Consider the following 13,702-nt stretch of genomic DNA (forward strand, 5'->3'; position numbering starts at 1 on the left):
GTTTTCAAGATAAAATCTTACAAAGAACCCCAATACATAAAAATGGTAATAGTGAGAATGGTATTTGAAGGAGTGATGTGGTGTGAAAGCTTCCCCACTGTCTTATCATGTCAGGCCTTATACATACTTAAAACTACAAGATGATACAGAGAAGAAGCAGTGGACTTCAAATCAGAGAATATGGATTTAAGTCTCAGTTCTTCCTATTTATACCTGTGTACTCTTCGGCCATCTCTCGGCCTTAGTTTCCTCATCTGTAAAATAGGGATAACTATATCTACCCTCACTAAGTTGTCACAGGATTAAATGAGTTAAAAATGTAAGCTGTTACAATGAGATTCTTCCTTATACTGCTCAACCACATCAGATGATTTAAGAATATGAATATCTAAATATCTTAAATTGTACGCTTAGAGGAAATTTTAAATATAAGTCCAGTCAGTAATTTGATAGTCCCTATTCTTCAAGCACTAAAAATTACTCCAACCTCTAAAAACAGAAGTGTGATACTTATACAGGAGAAAACCAAAATGCCTTGTTCAGAGTTAAATTTCACTCATTCAAGGCATACTCACTATCACATCAGGACATTCATAAATAGATATCACATTTTGCAAAAGATTCCAGAAGCAATCTTCTTTCTTTTTTTCCTTAGCAGTAGAACTCTTCAAACAAAATCTTATGTGGAATTGGAACAGGTAAAACTGATTTTTTAAAAATGTGAAGCTACTCTTGTTGAAGTCTGAAAGGGAGTACTAGAGTACCCCCACCTCCAATGGCATGGCCCCATCGCAACAGTTAGAAAAACCAAGATCACAGTATGATTTCTTAATGACCCAAGTGGGGGGTTCCGCCCTCCTGGGTGGCCAAAAGTGCTGGCTGGCTGGTTGTACCTTTATTTCCTAAGATATGGCAACCTAATATGTGAAATACCAATCTCACTGCACTAAGGGAAAATAAGAATTCTGGATATGCTATCATGGAGCAATCCACGGCTGTGGAATTTTTAGTTTTGTGCTTTATCCATTCCATAATCAGACTTTCTCTACTAGACTGAGAATTTCTGGCTACAGTACAATACATGAGGCCAAGGTCATGAGCTTGAAGCACATGTGAGCCCATTCCTGTGCCTCTCTCTGCTAAATGAAATCCTAGCATCTTTCAAGGACTGGTTCAAATGTAACCTCTTCTATAAAGCCTTCCTTGACCCTCCTTATCCCCACCTGTGCTCCCACTTCCCATAGAAAGTATTCCTTCCTTCCTTGCATTCACTGTGTACCAACAGCCTGAAATGGTGGAGAGAATACAGGCATGAATCATTCAATAAACATTTACTGAGCTTCTACTGGATGCCAGGTACTATACAAGATAGATAGTTCAAGGACAAACAACACATTATTTCTACCTTCAAATAACTTTTTAATATAAGAGATATAATTTTCAATGTAATGTAGTTGGTAAGAATACAGGCATGTAATAAGCGCTCGGAGGAGCACTTATTCCACCTGGAGGAGGCGATCCCTGAGTTGGGCGTTAAAGATCAGCTACCAGGATGGCAAGGGGTCTCCGGATAGGAGGAAGAGCCAGGGCACCACATAGAGGCATGAGAGTATGGTCTGTCTTAGAGGTACTACAAGTAGTTGATAATTCATTCTTTTTCCTTTCCTTCAAACCCCACCCCGCCCCCCACCATCTTCTTTCTCTTTTTCATTTTAAAGAATTCTTTTAAAATGATTATAAAATGGGAGAAGATGGATTGCAGAAAAGGAAGCTGGAAAGGTAGGCAGGTCATGAAGGCCAAGCCCAGGAACTCAGATAATTTCATAGTGAGGAACAGGGGAGATACATAGTTTACATTTGTATTCTTAGTTTAAAAACACATTTTATATTACGAATGTTAACACAGACTAAACTTTTAAAAATTCAAAAAACTCAGAATTATAAAAGATTTTTAAAATGTGAGATTTGAGTTTTGGGCAGACCACTTTGGCAAGGGTATAGATTTAAGATTTATAAGATTTTTACGTTCACAGAATTAAGGGGATTGATCAGAAAAAGGAAGGTCAAAGGGAGGCTAGGGCAATAGTTCAGATGAGAGTCAACAAAAGTCTGAACGATGGCAGAGACCGCAGAGACTTAGAGTAGGGACTGAGGTGAGATATCCTCAGGAAGTCTGACTTGCCTCACTCTGGTGGTGGTGTCTCTCTAGGCAGATTACCTTATTTTTCTGAGCCTTCATTTCTTCACCTGAAAAATGGGAATACTACCAACTACTCTCATAAGACTATTGAGAGGATTACAAGAGATGATCCATGTCAAGGTACTATTAAAATCTGACATTAACTAGGCAACCAAGAAACGTGAGTTTGCTTCTCTCCCTCTCCCCATTGTCCCTTTAAGAATTATTTATTCCTGTCTCCTCTGGTATATTATAAACTCTTGGAAGGCAGAGACCATTTCTTATTATCACTGTATCCCCACAGCATCTGGCACATAAAACATGTTCAATACATGTTTATAGGATGAATAAAGGGTCAGTTAGCCCCATGATGTAAGGAAATTTTGTTTCTGTAGACAGAAGCTGACCCCAGCCTTCATCTCAGCTTCTTTAAGATAGGAGTGGTCTGATCACAGTGAAAGAGTGAGCAATGGCATCCATCAACACTCCCCTGGAAAAACACCTGAGAGAGAGCATAACTCCTGCTGAGTGAGAAAAAGAAGCATCATTAGCTAGATGTCCTTTGTCCTATGGAGAAGGAGCCAGTGTGTGATTGACTTCTACCCATTTGGCCTTCTTAGGGTGACAGAAGCAGAAATGATGCTTTTAAGAAGCAGTGAGGCTCTCTGCAGCCTTCATGTGGTTACTTGTCAGCCGCACTGCTGTTGCACTGCTGTCAATGTTCCTTTGTGTAAGACAGGCACTGGCAGGGTTTCATTTCTTCGTGACGCCCATCCAGGTTCCCCTAAGCCCTGGATCAACTGAGATGGTCTCTAAGCTAGGTGAAGGCTTAGGAATCTCAGACCCCATACATCATCTGGTCACAGAGCTCTGTTTCCTCAGGCCCCTATTTTAAAGGCAGCGTCTATTACTGTCTGGGGGAATGCAGGCTTTCTTGATATTCCACTGCCTTCACTAAGGGCAGTGATGCGGTAGGAGGGGTGTCTGAAATAATTCACACCAAGATGCCTTTGCTAAGGAAGATCACTAAAATGGCATTTTGACGGAGGTTCTTATGAGAGCTGGAGTGGCACTAGACAAATGCACAGCCTATCCGAGCATCTGCCCTTCCCATACCTCGGCTTCAAGCAAGCAAAGTCAGCTTGATTCAGAATGAAATCCAAACCACATGCATGTACCCCACCCAAAGCAGTCTCATTTATTCTTGCCAATTAAAAAAAAAAATCCAGTTGAGCTGGCTTTCTCTCAGCTCCAAATCAGACTGGGCTTACCCCCCATCTTCATCCCAGAGAAGAATGACTCCAGCTACAATTTGTGTCACTGTGTGCTCACGCAGCTCACAAAACTCCCAATACCCCAGAGACTGCAGAAGTAATTTGTACCCTGAACTTGGACCTGGGGGCTTGCGGCACAATTAAATGTGTACCAGGGCAGACAAGTCAGCCGGAATCTCTGAGTGCATGTTTGCTTTACTCCTCTTTGGAAATAAAAGGAGGGGTGTCAGGTAGATAAAGACTATTGGCACATTTGAGGCTTCAACAAAGTCAGGCTACATCGAACAGCTCATGCAATTACAGGCACATTCCCCAAACCAAGATTCTGCTCTGTGAACCTCCCACTTTACACACAGAGAATTCTGCTCTGTCATTCCATCTGCAGTTTCTGCTGCAGCCCTTCCTGCCACCCTTCCCACAGATTTCTTTTGAAGCAGGTGGAGGGAGAGGTGGGGGAACCTAGAGAATGGTGGTAGATGAAGAAAGGGCTGAAGGGAAGGATCTATACTAAAAAGGAGCCTCTCTTTGGAGGGGGGTGGGATGCATTTTCACATTACCTAGGGAAGGCAGATGGGGGAGAAATAGGAACACAGGAGGAGAAGGAAACTAAATAAAGAGCACCAACGACCCCTGAGGGCAAAGCACAGGCTCTCTGCGGCACTCACTCAGGCTGCCCAGCTGTCGGATGACATTTGCCAGGGTGATGTTGGTCATGCATTCCAGCTCGCTTCTAACGCTAGGCAACGTCTGACGGCACAGGTGCCTTGGCTCGATGTTCCTCGTTACTAACGGCATGGTGGACCTGCTTCAGGCAATGTTCTGAATGATGAAAAACAACCTAAAAAAGAAATAACAGGAAAGTATTACTCAACCACAAATTCCAGGCACACTAGGGCTGTGTGAGCCTTTTTTTCTTTTGACTTGCTCTGATCTAAAACAGCTTTAAAAAATATTCTCTCCCCCAATCTTTTTTTCTTTTTAAAGACTTCCCCTCTATTACCACCACGCCCCCTCCCCTTTTTTTGAAAGGTTTGCTAATAGAAGGCATGCTGAATCAGTTTGGAAATTCTGAACTGTTGACTGCTAGCTGAGGTACACAAGCCGCATAAAAACCTAAAAGTCTTAAAATAACAACTATGCTCCAACCAATAAGAATCTCCAAAGGCAAGGAGGCATGGTCAGAAAACAGCCCATTCAGCAGATTCTAGATGGTACAGATCCTATCCTTGGTACAGATTCTGTGCATAACCAGGAGAGATCAGATTCTAGACAGTCAATTATAAGAATCAAAAAAGAGCTTCTGTCATCTGTTAATCTCCACAAAGAAATTAAATTGCCAATAGTGATTTCATTGATCTACATCAGGACATAACTTATCCAGTTCTTCCCTGATGGAGGACCATTAATGTACAACTAAATACTAGTTGCCAGTATCTATTAACACTACTAAAGTTCAGTCTGTAAATTGACAGAATGAAAGAATATCAAGGAAAATTTTACATGTTCAATATGTCAAACATGATGCAGAGCAAACTGAGCTTGCTTATAAGATTCCCTAGTCCTTTCTCTTCTACCCAACAGCTCCCTTTCTCCCATCCGGTTCAACACACCTGGGCCAAAAGGCTCTTGAGACAGCAGGAAGTGTCTGGAGCAGATCAGGAAACCTTCCAGTTACTGTTTCTTATCCTGTCGGCTGAGCCTCTTTCCCTAGGAAATCCCCCAGCACTTCAGGTTCATGCTGAGCTATTGTTTTAGAGTTAGATTACCAAATTCCTAGCTTTACGAGGATAGGAGCAGATTTTAGTCTCAACAAAATGGACATGACGACTGCCAAGGCACACTGGGTTGTGGTCCTGTATCCCCATCTTGTGAAACTAAAGATATCTAAAACCAATCTAAGGATTTTCATGCTGAGAAAATGGCAAATTCACTTCAAATAAAAAGGTGAAACTTAAAGGAAACATACCCAAGTCCCCAATATTACAAACTCCTCTTAAACAACAAAAGAAGCAAAACAGGTTTACTTACATCAAATCTTAAAACACCAGCTCATCACCAAAAAAAGTTGATTGTAAATACAAAATACTTAAACCAAGCTAAATATCATAGATCTTAAAAGTGAACCAACATACTGTCCAACCAAAAGTTAAAAAAAAAAAAAAAAAAAGGCCCTTCGGGCTCAAAGGGGGAGTACAACCCTTTGGAACAGACTGCTCCTTGTTATGGACATTCTGATCTGCTAAGAGTAAAAATAAAACAGGAAGCCAGTAGCTTGGGGAACAAGATTTCCTGTCACCAACAGCAACAGCCCAAGAACCAAGAGAATCAGCTGTTTGCTCATAACTTTGAACCTCCCTTTAATAGTCACTGTGTGGCAGCTGTGCCTATCTTTGGGGTGCAGAGGTGTTTCCTGAATATTTGTCTACTGTCAAAGGAAATAATTTTCATTCCATTCCTCTAAGTTCCCCTTTGACTCAACAGGTTTTCTTACCCAAACTCTGGACTTTCCCTTCCAGTATAACTCTTCTCTTTTACTTAAGGTGAAGGGTATCAGACACTAAGATGCAATCTTTAGGAACTCATGCTGAAGAGAGTTAAGAACAGGAAAGGAGCCAGGGGGTTACAAAGAAAATAACTTCACAGGGCTCTGTACACCATCATCCAGATACCCGTTATTTCAAACTTTCTGGAAGAACCAGAAATTCAAAGGTGCAGTCAGAGTGGTTCCCTCCATTAGCAATACTTTCAGTCTTCCAGCTTCTGAGAGAGCTAAAGGAGCTGCATCCCATTGAAATTCTGTGTTGAATGTGGCCACTGACAAAGCATTCCAGAAGTTCCCCCTGGACACCTAATGAAAACAGGATTCCAGATGGCTAGGTAAATGTCAGACTGGAGAGGTAGTGGTGGCGGGGCGGGGGGGGGGGGGGCAACTTCTAACACCTTGATACTTTGGCATTTATACTTTCCCAAGCGGAGTTTACCAAATTTTCAATAGCAAGATGCCTTCCTCTTGCCAAAAAGGTAGCTCCTATAACCAGCTAAAGAATACTCAAGAAATGACAACATCAATAATCATCAAGACAATTAGAAATGTATATCTGCTACTTAAAAAAAGGTCATTTAATATGTTTCAGAGCCAACAGAGAGAGAGAGGAGTCTCTGGTATATGGAATTACCCACATTACTGCTCATTTTTGTTTTGGATAATCAAGGTTACATTTTGCATAAGAAGTATGGGATTATGCATTATCTGAACCACAATAATAACTTCACCAGGTAAAAAAAAAAAAATTCTATGTTCTGGTGAAGATAAACTTAGAAATGGGCCAAGACTTCTAGGTTCTTGATACTCTCAGCTCAGCTTCAAGTTGTGGAGTCGAGACATTGGTTTAGTACACTGACTCTAGTTGCCTGATTTGATATTGGGCAATTTTCCTAGAGAAATTAAATAATATAACATATATAAAATGTCCACTACAGGGCTAAAAAAAAGAAAAAAACACGGCAGTTATTTGTAGTTTCATAGATCCTAGTCGAATCTTTCAGCAAAAACAATTTTATTCATTGATAAATACTTTAAAATGCTTTCAACCCTGCTTTTATTACATAGTAGAATGCAATAGTCACATATATTTAAAGAAGAAACCTCGGACTTCAATGAAATTTGGTGGGGGTTTTTTCCTGCAGGTTGCTCCCAGTCATGGTTCTGGACCCACTAAAGAATATACATTGTCTCCCTCCTGCACTCTTCCACACTGGGTTCCTCATCTGAACCACAGAACAAATAAAATGATTACAATGACTATATTCTCATTTCTAAAGACTGTAGATAACTAGCACAATTCCAGAGGCTTTGGAGAAAAGTTCACACATTACAGTGGATGCCTAATGATATCAGGGTTTAATTCACTCTTGGAAATCCAGTTGAGAAAGACTCCTTTATCATCGGTAGTCATTTAGTGGAAAATTTGTGGAGCACTGAGTGTTGACTTACCACTGAATTAAGGAAGTGACAGGGTCAAATTTGTATTTTAGACAAATCATTCTAACAGATGCAAAGAAGTTATATTTGGGCAAAAGAAGGCTGGAGTGGAGGTAAAATCAGTTGGGAAACTTCACAGGCTAAAAAGGAGACAATGGAAATGGAGAGGGCCATCACAGCTAGCAAATATGAACGGAGAAACCACACACAGGTTAACAGGGGTGAGTCCTGATACCTATAAAACCCCTGATAAGTCTGTACAGTTATACTCACAAAGTGACCAAATGTATGTTTCTTTATTTAAAACATCATGGAAAGAGCTAAATGTTAGTGCCAGTGACCGAAATAAAGAGAAAATGAAGAAAGTAGTGGTTCTTAGCTCAGAAAAGTTTTGATATACAGAAGAGTGGAATGCCCTGTTTTTACAGAATCAAAGGAAAGTTTTTTTGTTTTGTTTTGTTTTCAGTTATACTTTACTTTGATTAAGCGAAGTATATGCCATAGTGATATTTGCTAATTTGGGGATTTGAAAAAGTCTTACCTTGGTGACTGTTACATATGAAAGGAATTAAGTTAGAACCATTGAAAAGATAAAAGTTACAGGAAAGTAGATTTCGATTTAGTTAGTTCCTTTTAATTAGAGCTGCCCTGTATTAGAATAGGTTCTCCTTATTAGTTATGAGTTCCCCAGTACCATCCGCTGCATGACCAGCTATCAGACATGCTGGGATGGGGCAGAGGGGCATTCCTAGACTGTTAAAAAAAAAATGATGTGGGGAGGTCAGATTGGATGACCACCTAAATCAAAGATAATATAATTCTCACTCTGGGTTTCAGTTTCCTCATCTGCAAAATAAAGGGATTAAGCTAGATGATATTTAAGAAGCTCTAAAATTCCTGGATTTGCTTTTACCTAAACTGCCATAACCTCCTCACCTGCGCAACATATTTCCACTTGCTTTGTGAACACACGACCATAAGCAGGTATAGAGACTAGATAGGGGTGAATCATGGCCATGAATCAAGCCCTTCTGTAGGTTTTAGATTCATTTAGTTACCAGGACATGCAGGATTCAGAATGGTCCAAAGGATATTCCACACACAGCCTTGAGGTTAAGTTATTTACACCCTGGGAGGCTCCCAGACTGATCTAGGAGTTGGCTACCCAAAAAATTACCTTTGGACCACTTCCAGACATCCAGCCAGACTCAGCAGCAACCACCATCTTTACCCTTGGCTATTTTAAGCCAAAGGGACTTGAGAATGAGTCTGAGGACAAATAAAAGACTTCAGGTATCCCTTCCTAGCCATGGCCTAGCTGTATACTGACTACTCTAGACTATCAATACCATAATGGGATTCATGGTTTGAACTGAAAACTGGATGAGGTGTCATTTAAGGTCCTTTCAAATAGTAAGATTCTGGAAGTCTCTATATTTTAAGTTACCATAAACTACTTATATACCACATGTGGTCAATGTAAAGTCAAAAAAAGACTTTGACATCCACTCTACACTTTGAACCCTCACAACTCTGATCCCAGCAGCTTGGGGCAGGAGCAGGGTGAGGTAAGAGGTAGGGATTGGGAGGGTAAAAGGTAATAAAGGAAGGCTACAGGTGAAAGGAGGATGTATTCATTTATATTCCACTATGAATTCCTATTATTATCAGGACAGAAGACAGATGACTGCTCATTCTGGCAATGATGTTTACTATTTGCTGTTTATTACAAACAAACAACACTTCATTTAGTGTCAAGGTCACTGATAACACCTGCAGATTTCTATGGTCACATCCAAAGGCAAGTATATCTGAGCTATAGCAATAACCATAACAACAGAAATGCTTCTCAAGGCAGTTCCTCTTTGAAACATACCCCCAAAATGCTGATCAGCAGTAGCAGGGGATGAGAACACGTGGGGATGTTGTATGTGTGGCAATTAGGACTTCTGCTTTCACTTCAGCATTTCCCACTGTTCTATAGTTAACAGCATTTTGGATGGGGGCATATGAGAAGAGCTTTACTTTGTAAAACAGTTTCCTCTTTCAAGAGATTAATTTCTTTATGTTAAAGAATATGCATTCCAAGGAGGTTTAACAATTTCAACTGAAAAGTCAAATATCATTTGACTTCAAAATGACAGACAACACACAAGCTTACTGTAATCTAAGTTTGTCTACTAAAACGTTTAAAGTAGTATGAATTTACTTGCAGATAGCCATCCTCACTACCAAGCAACAACCACAGGAGGAATGCCTCATTATAGACTGAAGCACCCACCTACTTCCTGTTGAAATACAGGGTGGGGCTGAACCTACAAATATAACCAGACTCTCTCCAAACACAAGATATTACTGACAAATCAGTTTAAGTCACCAGAGTAATGTCCAAAAGAGCTAATAAGAGAGAAATGGAACTCTTAAGGTGGACAGAGAAAGTATCTGACTAGAACTTGATGTAAAACTAGGAGAAATTTCCAATTTCATAAAGGAATGATACAAGCTATGGACAGTCAATAAGTATAAGACTCCTTCTTGTCTGATTTGGTTTTGGGAAAGTAGCCCAGGAAAAATGACTTCTACATGCCAATATCTTACTCCTTGAGCACACTGTATATCTATGAAGGACCATCCACACCTGGTAACCTGCAACTTTCTATTATCTTTCAGGGGCAATACCAGCTTTTTTTCTTACCTTTATTACTCCTCAGGCTCTAATCACAGCTTTGCTCTTAAATCTAGAATTGGGGGATCACTTTTCCCTTCAAAACTGGTTTCTTCTAGTATCAACTATTCCACAGAAAACTGCCTCTTAAATGGCCAAAATCAGACTTTCTTTTTGGTAGGATCCATCTGGTTTTCCAAAAGAAAATACATTTTAACTGTGAGTCGAAAACCTGGATTCTAGTCCTTAGTCTAATAATGACTGGCAATTGGGGGGAAAATTTCCAATTCATCCTTCTAGTTCAGCTGTGAGCTGCACTAAAAAAATGCTTAAGAGATGCTATATGAAACTGAGATTTTGTTTGAAAAGTATTCTGAACTCCAAAGAAAAGATTTATTCAAAAATATTTCTTGTATCTCTATCTTAGCCCAAGTTCCCTGTTATGGATCCACTTAAATTATAGAGGGTCTACAACGTTATCATTTGATGACTTTCGGTCACAGACACAAAGTTCATTTTACTTTCCCAGCTTAATGCGAATTTCCAGCAATACTCAATTCATCAAAATGGAATGGTTTGAAATATTACAAACTATCCATCTTAATGGGCTTACTTTTACTCTGATTGGACAAATATAAATTATGAATGATTTTACTCAGAAATGGAGAAATCTTAACCCTAACATTTGTGGGGTACCAGACATTTTTTTAAGCTATAATCATCAGTTGAGCATTATATTCACAGAGAAGTTTAACATGAAAAACAACTAAGCTGCTCTGAAAAACAAATACCAACACACAAAAGTATCAAACCTCAACAAATCAGTTCACAAGATTACTAGAACTATGTCAATAACTCGTTATACTGTAGTAATAATGAACCCCAATAAAGTAGCCTTCATTTTTAAGAGCTTCCTTTCTTATTTATAGCCAATGAAAGAGAAGAGTGATCTCTAGTTGGTGGTGCTCAAAAATTTGAGATAAGATAGATACAAAATTCATTCCTCTCCAAGTATCTGGGCTTGAGTACCTGGAAGGAAGCCAAACCTGGGTATGTGCTACATATGGGAAACACGTAGTGGGTTTTTATGGAAGAGTGTCTAACCTCACTTTACTACCTTACTCAGAGATGAAGAGGATGGGGCTAGGTTGTAACCTTTCTTTCTTGGTTCCTGCAAGGAGCAGTGAGTACTGCACTAGGTTAAGCTCCCTATAGACAAGGCACCCACCAGTGAATTAGATACAGAGGCAGGTTTGCAAATGAGGGAGGAAGGAGATAACAGAGCCGAATAGCACATGTCAGGCACCAAGTAAGTCTCATTTCATCCTGCCAGCTGTCTAACCATTCATTTTAATCTCTATGATGCCTCACTTCATATTTCAAGCTTCTTTGCAGTAACTGCTCCCTCTCTGGGATGGAAAGGCCAAAAAAGAAACTGACTTCATATAACTGAGAACAGCAAGGGAAAAAGGGGGTTGCAGAGCAACAACAAAAAAGGAAATTCAGCAAAATGTTTTGCTGACAGCTCATGGCAATATACAAAACACACCGTGTGGTCATGGAGCAGGCAGAAGCAGAGTCCTGGATGTGACTATTCATACACCAACTTAAGTGAGGAGAGAGACTCAGCAATCACAACTACATCTGAACACCAGGGAGTAGAATTACGGAGCAAACTGACATGCAATTCCATATCAACTATTTTATTCTGCCAGCTGTAACAAGAATTCATTCCTGAAAAAGTGTCACACACTCATCTGTCACTAATGGCCAAGCCACCAGCAACTGATTAAGAGTCAGCAGCTAAGGGCAGCTGTACATCTACTTCCTCTCACAGGGTCTATTCACTACTCAATAAGGATTTATTTTAAAGGTCCTTAAGCGGAGGGGGAAGTAAGTACCCATTCTTTTCTTGCTACCCTCAGTTTATGAGACAGTTACCAAGGCCCTCATAACCCAATAAGCAGTGACGTAGAGCAGCAAGAACATGGCATTAAAAGAGAGGTGTGGGTTTCAATTCACTACTGCCAAATTTTAGCTTTGGGACTTTGGCAAGCAGTCAAATCTCTTTGTTTCCAAATCTGTTAAACTAGTATAATGATTCCTGGTTCATAAAGTTGTGAAGAAAAATTAAATAATGCATGTATAAAATATTTAATATAGTTCCTGGCACAGAATAGATTATTGCAGTAGTAGTAGTCTTGGTGGTGGTGGTGGTAGTTGTGTTAGTACCAATTCTACATCTATCTAGCATTTAACTATATGGGCTGGGCACCGTTCTAAATGTTTTATATGTGGTTCTCTTAACCATTAAACAACACTATTAATAAGCTTCAGGTTATATTAATGGTTAACTATAATTACAGTACTCTTATCAATCAATGAATATTTATCAAGTAGATACTAGAAGACACGAAGACATAAAATCCCTTCCTTGACTCCAGGAGTTTACAATTTAATTGAGGAGACAGATAAAACCAAAGTAACAATACAGAAAATAAACAGAAGTCCAGTTATCAAATGAATGATGTAATCACTGATGACAATAGAAGGATAAAAAGATCACTGTAAACTGAGGAGACTAAACAGATTTCCTAGAATCAAGAGCTGGACTGGGCAGGATTTGGATATAAAGAATAAAGAGGAGAAGGTTTTCCAGAAGCCTTGAACTCTACCACTCAGAATTTATGGAAAAGTCACAATTCTAATGGGTTTTTACTGTATTTCATCAAGTCTAAGATATCACTGTTGTTAAGATGCATCATGATTTAAGAGATGTTAAAAATATGGGGAAAATATACATCTCTTTTTCTATAATGAGACAGTGGATAAGATGATCTTCAAAAGTTCTCTCCAACCCTAAAATGCTGATTCTACAACTCAGACTTACAAGAGAACATTCAAATTTTATCAATCAACACCACAGTAAAAACAAAAATAATAAGAGAGCCTGAAAACACACTCCATTATTTATTTGCAAGGCTAAAATACCTATCCCTCACTAGTATGTTTATGTTTTCCTTTATAGTTATAACAGCTGTTTCAATATCCCTGCCTACTAATTCCATCATCTCTGTCATTTCTGAGTGTTTCTACTAACTGATTTTTCTCCTAGTTATGGGCCATATTTTCCTGGCAAGTCAGTAACCTTTGATTGGATGTTGGACATTGTGATTTTACAGTGTTGAGTATCTAGTATTGTTGTCTTCTTTTCAAGAGTGTCGAGCTTTGTTCTAATAGGCAGTTAAGTTACTTTTAGTTCTGTTTGGTATCTCTGAGGGGTGTGTAAAAGCTTTGTTAGGTCTAGAGTAATCTTTACTCTATGACTATTTTAACCCCAGCACAAAGACGTGGCCCTTCTGAGAGCTCTACTGGACACTCCCAGTGAGCAACATGGGCTCTCCACTCTGGCTGGCAGGAGCCCAAATACCTCCCTGCTCTGGGAACTAGTTAGCTCACAGCTTCCTGGTCACTCTTTCCCCAGCCTCCTAGAGTTTGAGCCAAGGCATGTGTATGGTCAGCAAAGATTCAAAGGGACCCTGAGGAGACTCCTGGAGCAGTTTTTCTGCAGAGCTTTCTCCTTGCCAGAACTCTACCCCACA

General features: G+C 39.7%; 1 protein-coding gene across 2 annotated transcripts in view; it reads right to left on the reverse strand.

Annotated features, from left to right (window-relative positions):
- WASF2 (WASP family member 2) overlaps positions 1-13,702 on the reverse strand; it is a 58,576-nt gene that overhangs the window by 15,232 nt on the left and 29,642 nt on the right. The window contains exons 1-2 of one of the 2 annotated variants that reach the window (XM_016132002.2): positions 5,482-5,595; positions 4,119-4,291 (exon numbers count right to left, since the gene is read on the reverse strand). In XM_016132002.2, coding sequence (XP_015987488.1) covers positions 4,119-4,248 — 130 coding nt within the window. In that variant the 5' untranslated portion in view covers positions 4,249-4,291; positions 5,482-5,595. Of the gene's footprint in view, positions 1-4,118; positions 4,292-5,481; positions 5,596-13,702 lie in introns of those variants that run through there. The other variant, XM_016132001.2, reaches the window with a different exon arrangement.

This window comes from Rousettus aegyptiacus, unplaced genomic scaffold, assembly GCF_014176215.1.
Source record: "Rousettus aegyptiacus isolate mRouAeg1 unplaced genomic scaffold, mRouAeg1.p scaffold_m13_p_1, whole genome shotgun sequence".
NCBI classification, from domain to species: domain Eukaryota; kingdom Metazoa; phylum Chordata; class Mammalia; order Chiroptera; family Pteropodidae; genus Rousettus; species Rousettus aegyptiacus.